Source organism: Drosophila rhopaloa, unplaced genomic scaffold (genome assembly GCF_018152115.1).
Source record: "Drosophila rhopaloa isolate 14029-0021.01 unplaced genomic scaffold, ASM1815211v1 contig_2, whole genome shotgun sequence".
NCBI classification, from domain to species: Eukaryota; Metazoa; Arthropoda; class Insecta; order Diptera; family Drosophilidae; genus Drosophila; species Drosophila rhopaloa.
In genome coordinates this window covers 17,754,835-17,773,650 of record NW_025335083.1, presented here as the reverse complement: position 1 = coordinate 17,773,650, position 18,816 = coordinate 17,754,835, and the positions used below count along the sequence as shown (strand labels likewise).

The 18,816-nt window shown below is 37.0% G+C and overlaps 1 protein-coding gene across 1 annotated transcript; it reads left to right on the top strand.

Annotated features, from left to right (window-relative positions):
• The first annotated feature begins 9,962 nt into the window (after positions 1–9,962).
• On the top strand, positions 9,963–12,801 carry LOC108052226 (pickpocket protein 28). The gene is made up of 7 exons (XM_017134573.2): positions 9,963–10,443; positions 10,504–10,767; positions 11,027–11,537; positions 11,606–11,745; positions 11,802–11,932; positions 11,990–12,230; positions 12,463–12,801. Exons 1-7 carry the CDS (start codon positions 10,175–10,177, stop codon positions 12,722–12,724), a joined length of 1,818 nt encoding a protein of 605 aa, XP_016990062.2. The 5' UTR covers positions 9,963–10,174; the 3' UTR covers positions 12,725–12,801.
• The last annotated feature ends 6,015 nt before the right edge of the window (positions 12,802–18,816 follow it).

Below are 18,816 nucleotides of genomic sequence, written 5' to 3'. Positions count from 1 at the left end.
CCTACCTGACAATTTATTGTATTATACGGCGGTAGAACGGGCCGGGGAACACCCTCTGACCTGGCCAGGCCATGGTTCAGACTCCGACTCTGGTCACCATCTCTCTGTCCCTCTATGGAAGTCATAAAAAATATGCCATAAACCTCCCACCCACACACAAACACACATACATATTGGCGTTGGCATCAATAATTCTTTCATAAATGTCCATTTCGCCACATATAGCCGAGAATCGTTCTGGGGGAAGAGGGGCAACTGGAAATGGGTATCGTATGGGGTATGGACCTTATATATAAGTGATGTTCACGTTCAGTGCTTTTGACAAGCCGAGGATGAAGATCTCGCCCTGCTCTCCCCGGCAATACTCCTTTCCGATTCTTGTTTTATTTTGTTTCATACCACATCGCAGGTGAAAGCCACCGCCATCGCGCTGGCCATTATAGTTCCCTCTAGCCGCGACCATTTATCATTGGAGGCAGGTGCCCCCGCACCGTGCCACCATACCACCACCCACCAAAAACCCATTCGACCAGGCTGGACTTGTCACCCAAGCTCGCGGAGAAAGAGGAGAAAACGGCACTAGGGAATGGGTGGGTGAATGAAATTTATTGGTTGGGGATTTTGTGAAAATATTTCTTCTACCGTTTGCAAATTTATTTTTCCTGCAAAATAATGGAGATGAAAAATCGCCAAAAGATACAAAAATATTACAACGCGAGGCAACAATAAAACCATAAAGAAAAACCGAAAACGAAGAGAAGCTCGAATAAAATATGACTGTCCTTTTGGTTAGTTTGGGGGCCAGCATGTAAATTGTTAAGGTAGCCAATTGGAAAAGAAAGCCCCGCACCAGATATATGAATATATGTATGTGTGTGTACCTCCTGATGCGAGTGTTCACTGTACTTGGGGTGTTGTGATCGTACTTAGTCAGTGCCCCACCATCTTGGCGGCCATTAAAATCGTCGACTTGTTGGACTATACTTCGCTCGTGATAAGTGTTGACTGCATATTTAATGCAGACATGCTGGCACTGTGCGAAAGCAGGTAAAATCGTAATTCACTGAAATTTACGATTGCAGCAGCAGCATGGCAGCCAGACAAATGAAAGAAAAAACAACAGAATGCTAAACACTTAACCGAAAGATATGCTAAACGAATATGAGATACTGTTTTTTTGTTCCACTTTTCAGTCACCAAAATAGATATGTTTATTCAAGTTATAAAGCTCTTAAAAATTACATTTAAATTTAAGAAAATTTTTATGGATGAACACTTTTAAGCGGCAAAACAAAATTCGCGAATTCTTTAGCTTCATTGTCTTGACTTGGAAAAAGAGTATAAAATCTATGCTTAAAATGGTACAATTTATACTCCAATTTGTATAAATAATTTTATTTACCGTCTTGTGAGAGAGCCCATATTTTGACCAACTAACCGTTTATATCTACCAGCGGGCAGTGGCAATAGTGCAGTGGCTCATACCCACAGCCCGCACAGAGTATGAACAAAAGACACCCAAACCCAAAGTGCAGGCCACAACAATAATTTTCAAAACCAAATGACAGCCGACAAAACCATATATCATTGTGCATGGAGGCAACGCCACCGTCTTGTCTGACTTTGCCACCCACGATCTGAACTTTTGTCACTTCAGAGGCGTCGCTGGCTGTCTTAACCAGTGTCTGTCGTCACCATATCCCCAATCCCGCTCAACAAAATTTTAATTTCTTCAACCAAATAAGAAAGAGGAGAAAAGAAGTTGCACGAGTTTAATAAATTGCCATCCAAGTGCTGCTTGAAATTGTCGCATGTGTCGAGGCATTGCAAGCAAATTGCGCGCACTAAATGCATGTATTTTTCCATTCCATTTTGGCGGTTGGAGGTTGAGGAGACCTCACAGAAAACTATCAACGTCTGATGACATTTCCATAATTAGTCGAGCGTGTCTCTGTTGGTCTGGTTTTGGTCGGTTCACCGCTCATGTTGCATGTTTGGACGCTTGTCTTGATTTGATTTGATGCCAGGAGTGAGCTGCACTTTGGAATCGACTGGGGTTGGGCATTGGGTTGGGGTCGGATTCGGAGTCGGAGTTTGGGTGTGATGAGCGATCATGATGAAGGCCTTTCATATTTATTTATTATGCACACAATTTTGCAGACATCGTTGTGCATGTCCCTGTCACGTCGTCGTCTCCTTCAGCCATCTCCCATGTGCGAATTGACGCCGCATTTATGGTGTTGAAATATTAATGCCGAGAGTTGGTCATGTCATTTTGATTTATGAGCCTCTGGAACACTTTCCTATATACTCGCATGGGGGGTGATACGGGAGTGCGAGTTTTAGATTCGAGCATTGAGATGTTGAAAGTACAAGTCGTTATGTCTCCCATGTGAAAAAGCGAGCGACAAGCAACAGCCATTCAACGTGGCGAATGGTTAATCCGCCATTTGTATTCCTTATACACAAACTTTAAAATTATTATGTAAATATTTTACGTAAACTACATTGTTGAGTATTGTTTTTCAATCTTTACAAAATTGATTATTAACCTTATTTATATATTTACCTATACAGTTCATACACCGAATTAAAATTTGTTTATTACTTCGATTTTTTTTAAGAATTTAAATATAGCTTGTTTTGTCTGTGATCCCTTTGTTTCTTACAAAAATGTTATGGAAGTTTCTTTTATATTTAACTCAAACAATAAAAGAAAACATAATGCATACAATAGTTTAATATGAACCTAATAACACATATTAATGATAAATGAAATGTTAAATATTATTTATATATCCCATTGTGGGTCACCTTTGGGCAACTTATCGGAAACTTAGAAATAACCAACATGAAAATGGGTCAAAAAGTCGGTCAACGCTAAAATGAAAATTTTGAATGCAGATTTTTAGAGAATCCAACAACAAGTCTTTAGAGGTATGCCACTTTGAAATCGGATTATATTTGGTAAAGTTATGGAATCTAGGAGTCCAATTGTGGGTCACCTTTGGGTAACTCATCGGAAACTTAGAAATAACCAACATGAAAATGGGTCAAAAAGTCGGTCGACGCTAAAATGAAAATTTGTAATGCAGATTTTTAGAGAATCCAACAACAAGTCTTTAGAGGTATGCCACTTTGAAATCGGATTATATTTGGTAAAGTTATGGAATCTAGGAGTCCAATTGTGGGTCACCTTTGGGTAACTCATAGGAAACTTAGAAATAACCAACATGAAAATGAGTCAAAAAGTCGGTCAACGCTAAAATGAAAATTTTGAATGCAGATTTTTAGAGAATCCAACCACAAGTCTTTAGAGGTATGCCACTTTGAAATCGGATTATAATTGGTAAAGTTATGGCCGACTATATCCGATAGCTGCCATATAACTGAACGATTGGAAATGCCACAACTTTGGTTTTTGTAAAGTTGGGATTTTTCATGGGTTTTATGGTCAACCAATATAATTTACAGAATATTCTGCAAGGGTATATCAACTTCGGCTCCGCCTGAAGTTAGCTTTTCTTTCTTGTTTAATATTAATTTCGCTTCCAAATGTCCTTTACTAATCCCATTTTGCCGTGACTAAGCAGTAAATACTACCAAACGAGCCAAATAACACCAAATCAGAGCCAGAAATCGATGTTAACCACGTTGATGGCTGACAACCGCTACACGAGAAGAACAAGGCGAAAACAGCTAACCGTTCTGGCCAACAAACCAGAAGCCCAAATGCAGATACCAGCGGAGCAACAGCAGCTACTTGTTGGCCAAGCTGGAGGAGATGGAGATCCCGGGGTTGAGGTCGGAAAGCCAACGGCAACTGCATTTTATCTTTTACTCCTTGGGTTTCTTCGCTCCGGGAACAGGAGGAAAATGCGTGGACATTAAATATGCATGAGCGAGAACATTACATATAAATAAATTTAGCAAACAGTTTGTATGCAATGCGCTTGCAAATGCCTTTTATCGATGATGATGGTAATGATGATGCCCCTTTCGAAGGTGTTGAAGTTGCAGCCACGGTGCACACGCAATGTCTGGGACCGGGACTTCGACTGGGACTTGGGGACCGCCATGAAACCGATGCATTTGACAGGCCTTCTGGGAGCCCCTGCACTAAAAAATAAATCAGACTATCAATAATTAATAAATAATATTTTAAAATTATAAAAAACATTTCCCAAATTAAACTTCAAATAATTTATATACCCTTAATGAGACTATTATAGTTTTTAGCATATATACAACCACTAATAATAATACTATTAAAAGCATAATTAATGAATACATCTTGGCACATTCCAACTTGCAATGGTTACAATCTCTTATGAAGAATTTTTAGCATTCCCTTTTAAATTTGAAAATATTTTACTAACATTTTAAAGCCCATTTTCATTTTATGGAATATTTTCGGCAGTGTAGGATGACTGGGGAGCCACAAAGCACGAAATACTTTATATCTGGAGGTCTGACATCGATGGCCAATTGCCATCCCAGCAGAGCCCATTGTGGCGTTGGCCATTTTAAATATGAGCACAATGCTGCTGTTGTGCAATCTTGTCGGGAATTTTCGCTGGCAGCTTGACACTCCACGTACTCAGTCGCAGATCCTACTGCGGCCATCTTCCTGCCCCATCCTTCTGCCCCATCCTTGCAACACCATCGGGCCTTCTGTCAGCGGCTGCTGTCGTGTTGCATGTTAATTTCTGTCCGCGTTTACCCCGAATATATGCCACGATTTTATAGCCAGCACTTAGCACGCGCGATTGTCAAAAGAAATTCAAATAATATTTCTCGATCGTGCAGTATCTTAAAACTGTAATTGTCAGTCCATCAAATCGTATTATTCCCAAATTATTAACATTAAATGATTTTGAAATGCAAATGTTTTATTTTCAAATTGATTTTTAATGCTAATTTTAAAAGTTTTCTGAATATTACAAAAAAGACTTTATAAGGTTCAACACCATCTAGGAAACAGGAATTTTAAACGTCTTCTAATCAAGCTTTCAATAAGTAAATCTTTGTAAGCACTGAGAGAAATAATTTCCATTCCAGTAATTTAGAAGTACTAGATAATTATAATTTAGAAATGCAAATAAGCTTAGAATCTCCGCCTATAATGGGTTTAAAAAGCCAAGCCCATGTAGTTACTGTTAAAGACTAGGTCAAAACAAGCACAAGGCCATTATTGAGCGATAAATGCACCGTTGCCATTAGATTTTTAGCACGACTATCATTGTCGATAGATAGTTACAAAGTTGGTCGCACTTGTTAACGATCGTATGTCATCTACACCGATCACTGGCGGATATGTGGCTCCATATACGAGACATGTTATACGACAGACTCTCAACCTTTTAATAATGTGTCGCCACATATTCATATGTAGATAATTTCCTCACTGTCCGATACTCAAGCGCGGGGCTATAAATTATGGGCTATATGGCAGCTTGACTGCTGTTGATTTTTATCAACGTCATCAGCTTAATTGCCTCACTGTGCGAAGTGGCCTGTTACGAGCCGAGTTCACTCGACTTGGCCGCGTTGCCTCCGCGAATTTATCTTTAAAATACCCACTGCACGATGGAGAGAGTGAGAGCGCAGTGTGTAGTACCTGCAATTACTAATGAAATATGGCTGTCAGTAATTATTTGTTATAAATTTGCATAGAAATTGCAATTTGTGCACCGCACTCCTCCAACGAATCACAATTCTCTCGCCCAAGTTGGCGGCATTATTAATGACAATGTAAGCCCATGATAAATATCGTTGACACAGTCATTTTAAGCCATATACTTATGCACTTGTTTATACTGTCCGACATCACATCTATCTGAGTACTAGTTCAATGTTAATTCCCATTTTCCGACCTGTGTGCCGGTCATAAATGTCATGGCAATGAGTTAAGATTGGCCGCTTTATAAATCACTCTGTTGCTTTGAAAATTGGCTACTGGCGTTACTTACTAACAAAAATATAACATTATTTTATATTCTCTAGTTCTAGCTATCAGGGAATATTACATATTTGTAACCATATATATTTTCAACAAACCATTATGTGTACATTTTTAATTTTTAACGCCTAACTAAATAAGAAATAAGTCTGTTGCCTTTCAATATGTTTTTAATGTCAGTAAGCGCGATTAGTTTTGTATATAATTTGTATATTTTAAATTCAGAAAAATTGTAATAACTAACTGTAATAACTAACTATTTTTTTTTTTTTTTTTTTTTTTTGGGCTGAGGGGGGAAAATGCCTTCTGCATCTCACACTACCGTCGTATGTGTGGTATGTGGGGCTTGCACCCACTAAAAACCCCTCCTATACAACAATACAAAAACATATCGCGACTCGACAACATTAAAGTAACACTTATCAAACTAAAACAAAACATCTAAAAATAAACAAATGTGCTAAAGGCAAATATGTATACATGAAAATTTACATATATCTATATTAATACGTACATGGGAAAATGTGCAGATGCGTTGGAAAATTACGCTTTTAATTAGGATAATCATGAGCGAAAATCTGTGGCAACTAATGTGAGCAACAATTTACGTTAAACGTGGACCATTTGTAAACAATTTGTTGTGGTTGTGCTTGGGGATAGAATCGTTCACTAAATTATACATTTAATTATTTTCCATGATTTCCGTTGCTGAAGCAATTTATCGTACCAAATGTGCAATGGATTCCCGAAGGAATCATGAAATAAATGTCTTGTTTGTCCAATTTTCATAATTGAAATTTTGTTTAATCGAGCCCAAGTTATAATATATTTGATTAGCTTTTGAGTATGTATATCAGCATAATTTTCATGCATTTGACTAAGTAGAATGGGTTAAAACTTGTAATTTTGGCAACTGACACATACCAAATGCATACCAAACAACAGCCATCCACTGACCATTTAGCCTTGGGTCGGTTAATCGTCTGAAGTAATTCCACAACAAAAACTCCAACTCAACATGCATAATTTACGTAACAAATGATAACTCGAAGAAATGTGAAGCCATGCATAAATTTTCCCCCAACTCGCCGGTGCCACAGACTGCAACTGGAACTGCACACACAAGACAGGTAGACATCAAGCAGACAGACTCCAGGCCAAGACAGAGGATTTGCAGGCGAAACTGCTTTTGATTTATTACAGAAAACGGACCGAAGGTGCAGGAGAAGGTTCCGGAGGAGCAAGATGAGGAGGATGAGGAGGAGCAGCCTTTCCTGGCAGAATGGCAACTCAACTCATCAGCAGCTGCAGTCAGCTTTGTCTCTGCCTCATAATTTATAAACAAATGCGAATCGGTCGAGTTGGGATGGGAAAGTGAGCCGGGAAAGGAAGGACTGTATGCCACAAGGGAATAACAGTCGTCCATCTGGGGAGGGGGGACGGGGGACGGTGGATTGGGGGCGGAGCTGGGGGGCCCCGGGTTATGAATGCACGTAGTTATGCCCTCGATGGCAGGCAGCCTGAATTGATGAGATCATAACGTGTGTTATGATGCCATATATAATTCCTAGCTTTCCCCGTTCAACTGACAAAAGTGGAATTGAAAAAGTCAAAACATTAACATGTGTATGGCCTGCAAATTATAGATTATGATTTGCACACTGAATTGGTCTTATAGTCTTTTTTAATGACATTGACTGATTAGAAATACAAATTTTTAGGTGTTTGCGGTACCTCTAGTTAAAATACCTCCTTGAAATAGAATTTGATTCCAAAATATGGGAAATGTTTGCACATACCAAAAATTCTACAATTTAGTTTTTCGGGTTTTGCTTAAATTATATCCTCAAAGATTAAATAGTACAATTGTAAATGGTATAAATGTAATTTAATTGGATGAATACTTTGATATCGGAAATAAACTTTTAAAACAAAACATTTCAATAAAAAATGTCACCATTTTTCAGATCTAAATAACGAGGAGAAACAAACCAATCACAAATTAAATTCTATTGCCAAATTTAAATAGAAAACTGCAACTGGAATTTTCAGAGCTTTGTTTGCCATATTTAATCTGTTTTCTTTTATTATTTTGTTTTATCTGCCCATTGTAAATATTTAATGAATATCCCTGCAGGGTAAAACTAGTTGGCAAATTTACAAACTCTTCAACAGCTCCATATTGGACCTTCAAAGGGTAATTCCGACAATTTTCAGCCCACCCACAAACGAAACGTCAATTATTCAAATAGAATTGCTAAAATATGTAGACTGTCGTGACGTTTGGAAGCACTCGCCAATTTAATTACAGTTCCATCAAATGCACACACTCAAGGCAAAAGCAAAAAATATTTAAAAATGCAGACAGGCCATTGAGTTTTTGTGTCGTTTTTCTTTTTTTTTGGGAGCTATGAGATTTTGTGAGTACGGCCTTATGTGGGAACACATTAAAATATGAATAATTTACACTGAATTACTCGAGAGCTCTTGAAATGTCTGTTTCTGAAATTGTGGATTTTTAAATATTCTTAAAGCTTAACTTTCAATATATCTCACTCTGGCATAAAAAGTAAATTCTTTTTTTTATTAAAGAAATGTTATAACATATCTGTTTTGCCTTTTTTGCGTATGCTATACTTTATTGACTTTATCTACGAATTCCGTCGTTACAAATGAGAATAAAAAACCTGTCCCAGTTTTTTTTATTTACGTAAGCTCAAAACATTGCCAAGTAATTTGTGAACAGTTTAGATTCGTGATTCCATAAGTACCGCTCATTAAGTCCATTTATCAATTCAGTTAAGGGCATGTTAAGCCCACCACTTACCAGTAATAATTGTATCTATAAGCCTAATGACTAATAACCATATTCGAGCCACACAAAAACGGAATTTGACGCCCCAATGCGAATACAATTGGTACGCAAATAAAAAAGCCCTCTTACTCAGATTTGACGCCCACTGTAGGCGTTGTTCGCTGGGCATTGCAATACTTATCTGCATAATAATTTAGTGTAGTTTTAAATGGCCTTTGGCCAATTGATCTGATACCGAGATCTTGTTATACAGTAGGCACTCTCTACCCGACGAACAAGGCGTTGTTCCCTGTCGGCTGGCCACAAAACAAACAATAAAATTAAATAATTACAAGTCGTGAGTGAATTTCACGCGAAACCAAATGCTGATGCACACACTCCGATAATGCGCCAAAAAAAAAAAAAAAAGCCAAACTGCAGAGTCCCAAACCCACACAGAGCTGGCTGAATATTCGAAAAATGCGCAACGGATGCCTCTTGACCAATGGACATTGCAAAAAGCCCGTTTTATATCGATGACAATGTCCCCAAATAAGTGCCGGTGCCAACAACTGAGCCACATTCAAAGGGGTGCATCGCTGCGCAGACAAAATCAAACCACGCACGAATGCCGCCAGACGAGGCCAGTCCAGTATGGGCCGGCACAAAAGGAGAGTATCCCACTAAATTCCTGGAACATGTTTAAACGATGTCGGGCATTCGGAAAAAAGAGTAATGTTCGCCGGCATCCCGACCATGGTGACAATCTTTTTAGCATAAAATCAAAGTAAGTACTCGATGATACTTCCAAAATCGGTGACTCGCGGCCGAGATGATTTGATAAGTGGTCCAGCTATACAAATGCCAGCATTCTTTCATATTCCCTTGGGGGATTGCAAGGAATGTCAAAAGATGTAAGAATCCATCCTAGCTAATGCCTGAAACACCATTTCCTTATTAGTTTGGTTTAGTTTAAATAAATAACTAAATTTATAATTAATTGTTTAATGGTCCAATCATTTCTTATCTAAGAAATGAAAGTCAATCCACTTATAGCGTAGGTTGATTTTTAAAGTAATATATTTTAAAGTGCATGTAATATTACTTTGTAAGATAAAGATACACTTGTTTCTATTGTGGCGTGCCCAATTCAAGGAAATTTTTAAATTTATAGCCAAAGAGTTAGTAAATAAGCACATGTAGTGGCAAAAAAAATGGGAAACGTAGTGGGTCCGTAATTAAGCTAAAGTAGATGAATGCGTCGCTGGTGCGTGCAAATTGAAGTCCCCGAGCAAGGACCCACTGGAACCGGAGAACGCACCCACATTTCAGGAGTTTTCGCGGGGGTCAGCTATAAAAGGACACTCCGCATGGATGGCGCAGCTTAGTCGCCTTCCAAGCGTCCAGTTTCGTGGACAATGGCTGACATTAAAGAGGACGAGGAGCAAAAGTCGGGCATCAGCATTCTGCCCGGTCCGGAGCTACTGGCTCTTCCAGGATTTGATACCCGGGCGAGTATCGCCTCGGCTGCTCTGAGTGATGTGCCCAGTGATGTGATCATCAAGTCGCGCATTCGATACGGAAGTACTTTGTCCGCCTGCAAAGGCCTACTTCTGGAGTACGCGAAGAGTACGACTATTCACGGCATCCGATATATCTTTGAGGTTCACAGACCCATCTACGAGAAGTGTGTTCTTTATAAGAGCAATCCCAGAATCCATTTTTAAATAAATTCCTATTCCTACAGACTATATTGGCTGTTCTTCACTTGCATCTCCGTCTACTTTGCCGTTTCCCTCATCTGGGATACCTATCTTAAATGGCAGGATTCGCCGGTCATCCTGGGCTTTGATGAGACTCTGGTGCCTGTGCATAAGATACCCTTTCCCACAATCACCATCTGTCCAGAAATCAAAATGGAACGGAGTGTCTTCGATTACACGAACGTATCACGTCTACTTTGGAACGAGTACAAGGAGAGTGGCAATGTCAGCGATTTAGACGATGAAGAGTTGAGTATTTGGGGTATTATTAGGGTATTAATTAAGCAGGATTTGATTGATAGGTATATTTTTTAAAATAAAACAAACTGTGATGACCGAAACTAAAAAACCCCATGAGGCAAAGGAGAAATAACTTTGTAAATATCAAAATAACACCGTATCTCTTAACATATTCTTAATTTTTAATAGTACATTTCTGACTTAAATTGCATTTGTATAATTTTTATTTGAAAAATACCTTAAATAATTCCTTTTCTGAATCCCCAGCTTGGTCCGAATGGCGGCTGCAATGCACATCTGTGATCCGGACGTGGTGCAGCGACTCGCACCGTTGCTATCGCAACTAAATCCTACGAATGTGGACGTAACCGAAACTCTGATTGACTTGAGTATCTCGAAGAACGTGACGGGGCCGTTTTGCAAGTGGAATGGACGGTTCTACTTCTGCAACAAGATATTCGACTTCGTGGCCACCGATGAGGGTATCTGCTATCAATTCAACGGCCTGCGACCAAAGGACATTTATCGCGACGAGAACTTCATCAGTTATGTCGATCCGGATGTAGTGAACTTTAACGACTACTTCGATGTGGACCTGCCGCCCTGGAACAACATAACTGGCAATTGGTCACTGGATACCGGATTCGTGGACCAGGGTCAGAATGCGTATCCCCAAAGGACGGTGTTCTCATCGGTGAAGAATGGGTTCTTCGCCTTTTTGCAGGGTTTGCAGCACAACTTTGACTACGATTGTCGCAGTTTCAAGCAGGGCTATAAGGTGTGTCTTAAAAAGAAAAAAACCAAACTGGGTGTGGATCTGAGCGCAACTAATGTGTAATTTGACAGGTCTTTCTCAACTCCCCGGAGAGTGTGCCGCTGACGTCGGGCAATTATATCTTGGTGCCCCATGGCGATGAGGTCCTGGTCAGTGTGCTACCCGCTTATGTCGTGTCCACCGACAATTTGCACGAAATTACCCCAGAGAAGTGAGTTGTGAGGTGTTCAAAGCGGTGACACTTTCGATATAATTATTTTTGCTTAGACGACAGTGTCTGTTCGATGATGAGCGATCGCTGCGCTTCTTCAAGTCCTATTCGCAGAGCAATTGCCAAACCGAATGCCTGGCCAACTACACGGTTTCCAAATGCGGTTGTGCCAAGTTCTGGATGCCCAGTGAGTGATCTTTAAGTTGGCTTTAAATTACTTTATCTCAATTGGTATTTTCTACAGAACCCGTGGGCACTCCCGTCTGTGGACTGAATGACATCACCTGCTACACAACTGCCCAGGATGAGCTCTACGCCCAGCTGCAAAATGAGACGATGGCCAAGAGCATCGATGACAGTGTCGACATCACCTGCAACTGCATGCCGGCCTGCACATCGCTTGAGTATAATTTCGAGATTTCCAGGGCCAAATACGACGTGGGCAAAACCATTCGAGCCTTCCGCGAAGTGTATGAGCATACAGAGTGAGTAACTAAACCTTTTATATAACTATTTTTTGTTTAACTACAATCCTCAATAAAAACGCCTTCTTATTTCAAAACATCTCAAAAAAACATATATTTTTTTATTTTTAAAGAAACTAAATGTCTCTTGTTCTAAAAAAAATGCAGAGGAATCTACTATATTATCCCCTATTTAAACTCTTAAATTTAAAGTATTCCGAGCTCTAACATAAGTAACATTACAATCTTTTAGTGCCATTGGATCTCGACTCTCCGTTTACTTCAAGGAGCATCAGTTTACGGCCATTAAACGCACAATTCTTTTCGGAGTCTCCACCTTGATTTCCAACTGCGGTGGCATCTGCGGCCTGTTTATGGGAATCTCGTGCCTCAGCTTCCTGGAGCTAATCTACTTCTTCTGCATGCGAATCTGTGGAAGTTGCCGCGATAGGCGTAAGCACAAAATCCAACAGCAGAACTCAGTGGATCTACCGGAGGATGAATCTGAGAAATAGTCGGCGATCTAAAAGATCACCAAACTTGATTTTCAATCGCATAACACGTTGTGTAAACGCATATTTGAAAATAAATCGATTGTATTGCAAATCTAACCCCACTGTTTTATTTAAGTCATTCAAATAGCAACATAAAGTTGTCTAACATAAAAACATTTCTCACTCTGAATGACACATTCCGAATGCCGGTAGTAACGTAGCAAATAAATGCATTTATTTAGTGCTCCAGTCACTTAGTAGTCCAGGTAATCGATTACAAATTAAAAATGCATTTGATAAGCACACCGTCAAAGCAATTGATTTGCTCTAATTAATTGATTGCAACACTCTAGCAGAACACAGAAATTAATTAAATTGCCGATGCAAAGGAGGAACATAAATAAAGCATTTAACAAGTTTCCATCGAAATTCCGTCGCTTTTTGTTTTTTTCCCTTCGAACATAATTCATAAATGTCGAGACCCCGAAAAGTATATATTTAAATTTAATCTGTTCGCACCAAATGTCAGATCTAATGGATTTTGTCACTGGCCACAAATCATAAAAGAATATTAAAAACTTCAGCATTTTCAGCATTATTAATAAGGCACTACAATAAAAAATGTGTTCGCTATTTCGCTTTGATCTTTTCGTTAGGTCGTGTGGCTGTCGAAAAAATGAAGGGGAGACGATGGAGATTTATCGCAGACAAATATTTTGCCTTCAAGAAAAGTCACTCGAGAATCTGCATAATGCGTATGGGTTAAGTCTCTAAATTCACATTCCTGTCACAATTTGTTTACGGTTGAGAATTATGAAAGTTTCATTTTCGGATATTTTATGATAATTGTAAAAAGATTTCATATATTATTAAATTTATGAAGCATACTTATATGTGTGTGTTTGGTTGACAAATTGTTGGCACAGCTGTTTGTGTTTTAAATAAGTAGATGGATTTTAGTTAATGACCCTCAATCCAATTCTCTTAAATTGTTTACGACTCTTGTGACGAAAATAAATTCCTATTGAAAGTCGTCAAGGAAATACAACCAGTATATATAGAAATAATATGTTAGCATAAATCAACTGCAGTCCTAAATAATAAATTTCCAAGCTTTTCGCAACATTCTTCAAAATGTTAGAGCAAATAATTCTTAAGACGTCAATAATACTGTGTATTTTAAAAGCAGACAAAACAACAGATTAATGTTGAAGAGTATTTCTAAACGAAATGATACCCTCTAAGTTTTTAAATATGACACACGCAGACATTTGGAAAATAATATCCCTCAAGAAACCATTTATCAAGTAGAATAAACACATTGTGTTTCATCGAGCAAACAGATCATTGGGATACTGAAAAAACAAAGTCTTATAGACTAAGAAAAAATAACACACAATATAATCGTAAGGCTCATAAATAAATCGCACAAACTACAACGTACTCAGAACGTAGAAAAATGAATGTGAAACGAAAAATACAAATTAGAAAAACAAATAAATAAAAATCTTAAGCTATGCCCGCCAGCCATCCAAGTCGAAGGCATTTTAAAAAGTATTTTCAAATTAATTTTTATTAGCAGGCGGCTAATAAACAAAAATAAAACCAACTCAAACGTACCATCGCTCCACTACACCGCCGTCCACAGGAAAAAATATAAATCTAGCTGAGAGAGCAGGGAAAACAAATATTTTTATTAGCATGTCGCGACATATTTCAAGGCACATGCTTAGAATAATGCAGCCGGCCGTCAGTGTTTAACAATTTCATTTGGAAAATTTGTATTTCTCGCCTTCTCACACTTTGTGTGTCTTTCAATTTAATTTATTAATCGTGCGTGTTCATCCGCACTACATTTGTGGGCGGCTAATGGCCATGCATCGTCTTGGCTCATTTCAGATCTGTCGTCTTGAAATAAGAAATTGTTTAGAAATACTCGTGCCCCTTTTTGTGGATTACTCAACGAGCAAATAAATTGAGGTGGAAATCCATTAAGATTGTGAATCATAATATATTTAAAGTTTCCATTAGAAAGGTAACCATTTGTATTTACACTCTGTTTTTACTTTATTTAATTTTAGGGCTCTTCTAATTTAAACAATCATAATCCATTTATTATACAAAATTATTCTGCTTTTAATTAATTATTTAAATTTGTAAATTTAATCGCGGTAATTAAAACAGGATTTGCTCTCAATTTACAACTCCAAATGCACTCCGAACAAGCTTTTGCAATATTAATCGCATTAATTTTAATTTTCAAGCTAACCAAATATATGGCTCAGCCTTCAAATTCATTTTATTTATAAATGCAATCAGTTGCAAACCAAATCAACTGCCAATAAAAAACAAGGTATATAAAATAACATAAAATTATTAAACAATTTTCATTAATCGATGCCAGTAATGTAATTACGATATACACAAAACCCACGACCAAACAAAAACAATAATAAAAAACAGATAATTAATTGTGACACAATTTTTTATGGCATTGCGTGCTGACAGATTTATGTTCATTCGCAAAAGAATATTTCTACGTTGGCATTTTTTTTTGTTTGTTTAACAAATATCATAACGCACAAATATGCAGATATTTATAGTTTACGTAATGTTCAGATTACGTCACGTAAAAGCACAATACAATTTTTAGCGAAAGAAAGGTAATTAATTTAACGCCCAACGACAGTATCATTACAAATATATTAATAAAGATAAAAGATATTTTAGAAACAATTTATAAGCGCGATTTCTTTTTAATTGAATTAAACAATTCCTCATTAACAACTATTGACAAGGCTCTCCAAATTAACTATTGTATTCAAGTATTTGCATATTTAAAACTGACAAAAAAAATATAAAATAAAATAAGCTTCACATTTTAATAATTTAATGCGCATTTATTTTACACCGCCGCCCATTAATATATGTCAAACTCGTGCATAAATCAGTTTGACAGCTAAACGCTGCCGTTGAGAGGCAGAGACGCCAATAGAAAGACGGCTAAGGAAACAGGGTAAAAAGAGAGTAGATTGAAACAAAGGTAAGTGAAATTACAATAAATTTAATACTCTACTTTAAATGCTCTATTATATGAGCTTGATATTCGGTTAATTATAATGCTTACATTTTGCATTCAAAATTGTTATGAATTACCTTTTTAAAAAGGATATTTCAAAGTTATTTTTAAATGATGGCCCTGTAATGTGAGTTGATATAATTACGTATACGTAATAATTTTATAAAAATACTCCCATATGCCTAAGTATTATATATTATATAATATTTGTAGAACAAAATTGCTCTGTTTATTTATTAAGGGTATCAGATCTATTACCATATTCATTATTTCGTTACCTACTTTGCACACAAAGTCTACACAACGTAACTGTCTGTCATTAATACCCTCGACTGCCTCGCCACTCGAGACTGTCTGTCAGATGAAGAAATTGATTGATTTATGCATACATTTAACTCGGTTTTTGTGATTTTTTGCTCTGCTCTTAACAGATAACCAATAAATGTACTAATGTAGCTAAACAAATGTTCAAAAATAACTTAGAGATAATTGATGGACAACATTTTGAAATCAACTTCCGTTTCGACTTAAAAAAGACTCTCAAAGAAGCCCCATTAATAGAATTTCGTTAAAATATTTAACTATATTTAAAAACGAACTTACATAAACAAATAACAATCTTTAATCTGAAATCTGACATGGATAAGATATTTTCTTTAAATCATTTTGGGTGTATTTATGCACATGGAAACATTTCTGATAACTTACATAGTTCAGTTGGGTTTATGTTTAATACTAGCTTACTTAAAGAAAAAGGCATTCGAAACCATTTACCTTTACATAATTTTTAATTCGTTTATAAATATTCTATTATATGTTATTACTTTAATGGTATAATAATAAAATATAAAATATTATATATTAATATGGAAAGAAACTGAAAACTGTATACTTCTATACCTTTCCGTTCCCGTTTTTTCATCATTATACAAAATAAAAGGTAACAGTTTTTCAAGTGTACAATGTTTCTACACATTAATCGTTTTAATTTTTTATAAGTGCATTGCGCAGAGTATTAGAATTGTATGGCACAAATCTATAAAATTATTCGCCTGTGGCTCGGGGCTTAGCACTTAATCATAATCAACTGTCGCGAAACTTCCAAGCCTACCAATCTGGCGACCTACCTACCAACCCACATTACTAACTGTTATTTCCAGCGGGCCAGCTCCATTGGACTCCCATGAGTCGAAAAGATGGAAACACAAAATACAAAAAAATACAAAAAATATAAAGACAAAACCCAAAATGGAGAACTGTGCACATAAATCAAAAACGTTGACGCTATGATTATGGCAGCATTGCGAGCGATAGGTTTTTAGAGGCCTCCGAGAAAGAAAAACAGCCGCAGACCAGAAAGAAAAATCGTGCGCAGAGGTGTTACAGCTCTGACAGTTATTCTATAAATTATGACAACTGACAGCTACATTTATAAGCCACAACTCTTGTATTCGTGCATAAATAAAATCGTTGACACATGGCAACAACTGAAACAGCAATAACCGACAACAATAAGAACAAATGTCCGCTGATTGAGGTCCCAGCTAATTAATTGGACCGCATTAAAAATTGATGCAAAGCAATTAACTTAAATATGGCGATGGTCAGCAAAAGATAAGTTCAGACCAAGGGAAATTCTCAAGCAGCAATCTTGCAAGAAAATGAATTAATTTGCCACAGGGACAGGTAAAGTTTAAACTGTTGTCAGTTTGTCTTATCGAAGGCATCTACATAATTAGCATAAAGCAATTTGGGGGGTGGAGTTGCCATCGAATTAAAAGTCGCAGTGCACTCGTGTTGGCAAATACCTTTACATCGATAGCTGGCCAATTCAGGTTAAGTGGTTGTTCATTCGAGAAGAATGATATTTAATTTTGTAGATATAGGCAGCGGATAAAGCAACACATTAAAGAAATGTTATTAGTTGGCCATCAAGATTAGACACCAATATTTATATTGAGTTGGCACCTTTATTTTGTTGATGCCATACAAGTACATATATGTATATCGAAAATGAATTGGAAATTGTATTATAAGCCAAGCCTTGAGCTTTTGAATATGCCTAATAACTTGTGACAGTTAATAGACAGCATAAGGCCCAAATGCGTAAACCCTTCTGCAATACTTGACATGTTTGGCCTGACCTTATAGTCTGCTCAATCAGTGACAAATAATAATGCCGTAAACAAATTTTACAAATTCAATTCATTAGGAGCGAAGACACTAAAAATACATAATGAGCAAGCAAACAAAGATATGACATTTACATATCTATAAGCAAAGAAGGTGACAATCTATTATAGAGGAACACAAGGCAATTTATAAAAGCTTTAATTGTCACAGTCTCATATGCTTGACATCATAAATCGAAGTGTGCTTGTGCGGAGCCATAAATTATAACATTAAGTCTTTTGAACTTCCTTATTGATTTGCATAGCATTGGCAAATGTATTGTCGGCACTTTTGTCATCTCATTTGATTGAATCTAAAGCAGTAAAGTATAGATTTAATAGGGAGTTACATTGAGGGGTCTCAGGTGGTAAGCAAAATCTATACAAAAGTTCAAATCTTATTATTAAGAAACCGTAAAATAAAATTATCCATCTATTGTTTCATACTGACAACTAGTGATCTATGTCGTCACTTTGCAACAATTAGCATAAATTTATACAGCGAAAACCGAACTTCTACATATATAAAAGCAATAAATTTGTGATAATTTTCCATGGATATTAATGACTTCTGACAGTCTGAACTTCGATATTAGCATTGATAGCCTGAAGCGAACAATAAAAACACAAATGAATTCCTTGTTCAAAGTGACAATTTCTGTTAAATTCACATTTTTTTTAAATTGGAAAGACTGTTGCATAAGCCTTTATAAATTATTTATATCATCTCATATTAATACATTTCAATTTGTCCGAAAACAATTTAGACAAAAAAGGCCGCCGCCGAAATGTATTTTATTCAGCCATAAATTATCAGCAAAATGCTTTAACTAAACGTAAAAATGAGCAAAGTAAATATAAAA

What these genes read in the sequence shown, in the direction of transcription:
- LOC108052226 (XM_017134573.2), top strand. Translation starts at nt 10,175, where the DNA reads ATGGCTGACATTAAAGAGGACGAGGAGCAAAAGTCGGGCATCAGCATT. An exon ending in CACGAAATTACCCCAGAGAA is followed by an intron (nt 11,746 to 11,801) that starts GTGAGTTGTGAG and finishes ATTTTTGCTTAG; the next exon opens with ACGACAGTGTCTGTTCGATG. An exon ending in TGCCAAGTTCTGGATGCCCA is followed by an intron (nt 11,933 to 11,989) that starts GTGAGTGATCTT and finishes TATTTTCTACAG; the next exon opens with AACCCGTGGGCACTCCCGTC.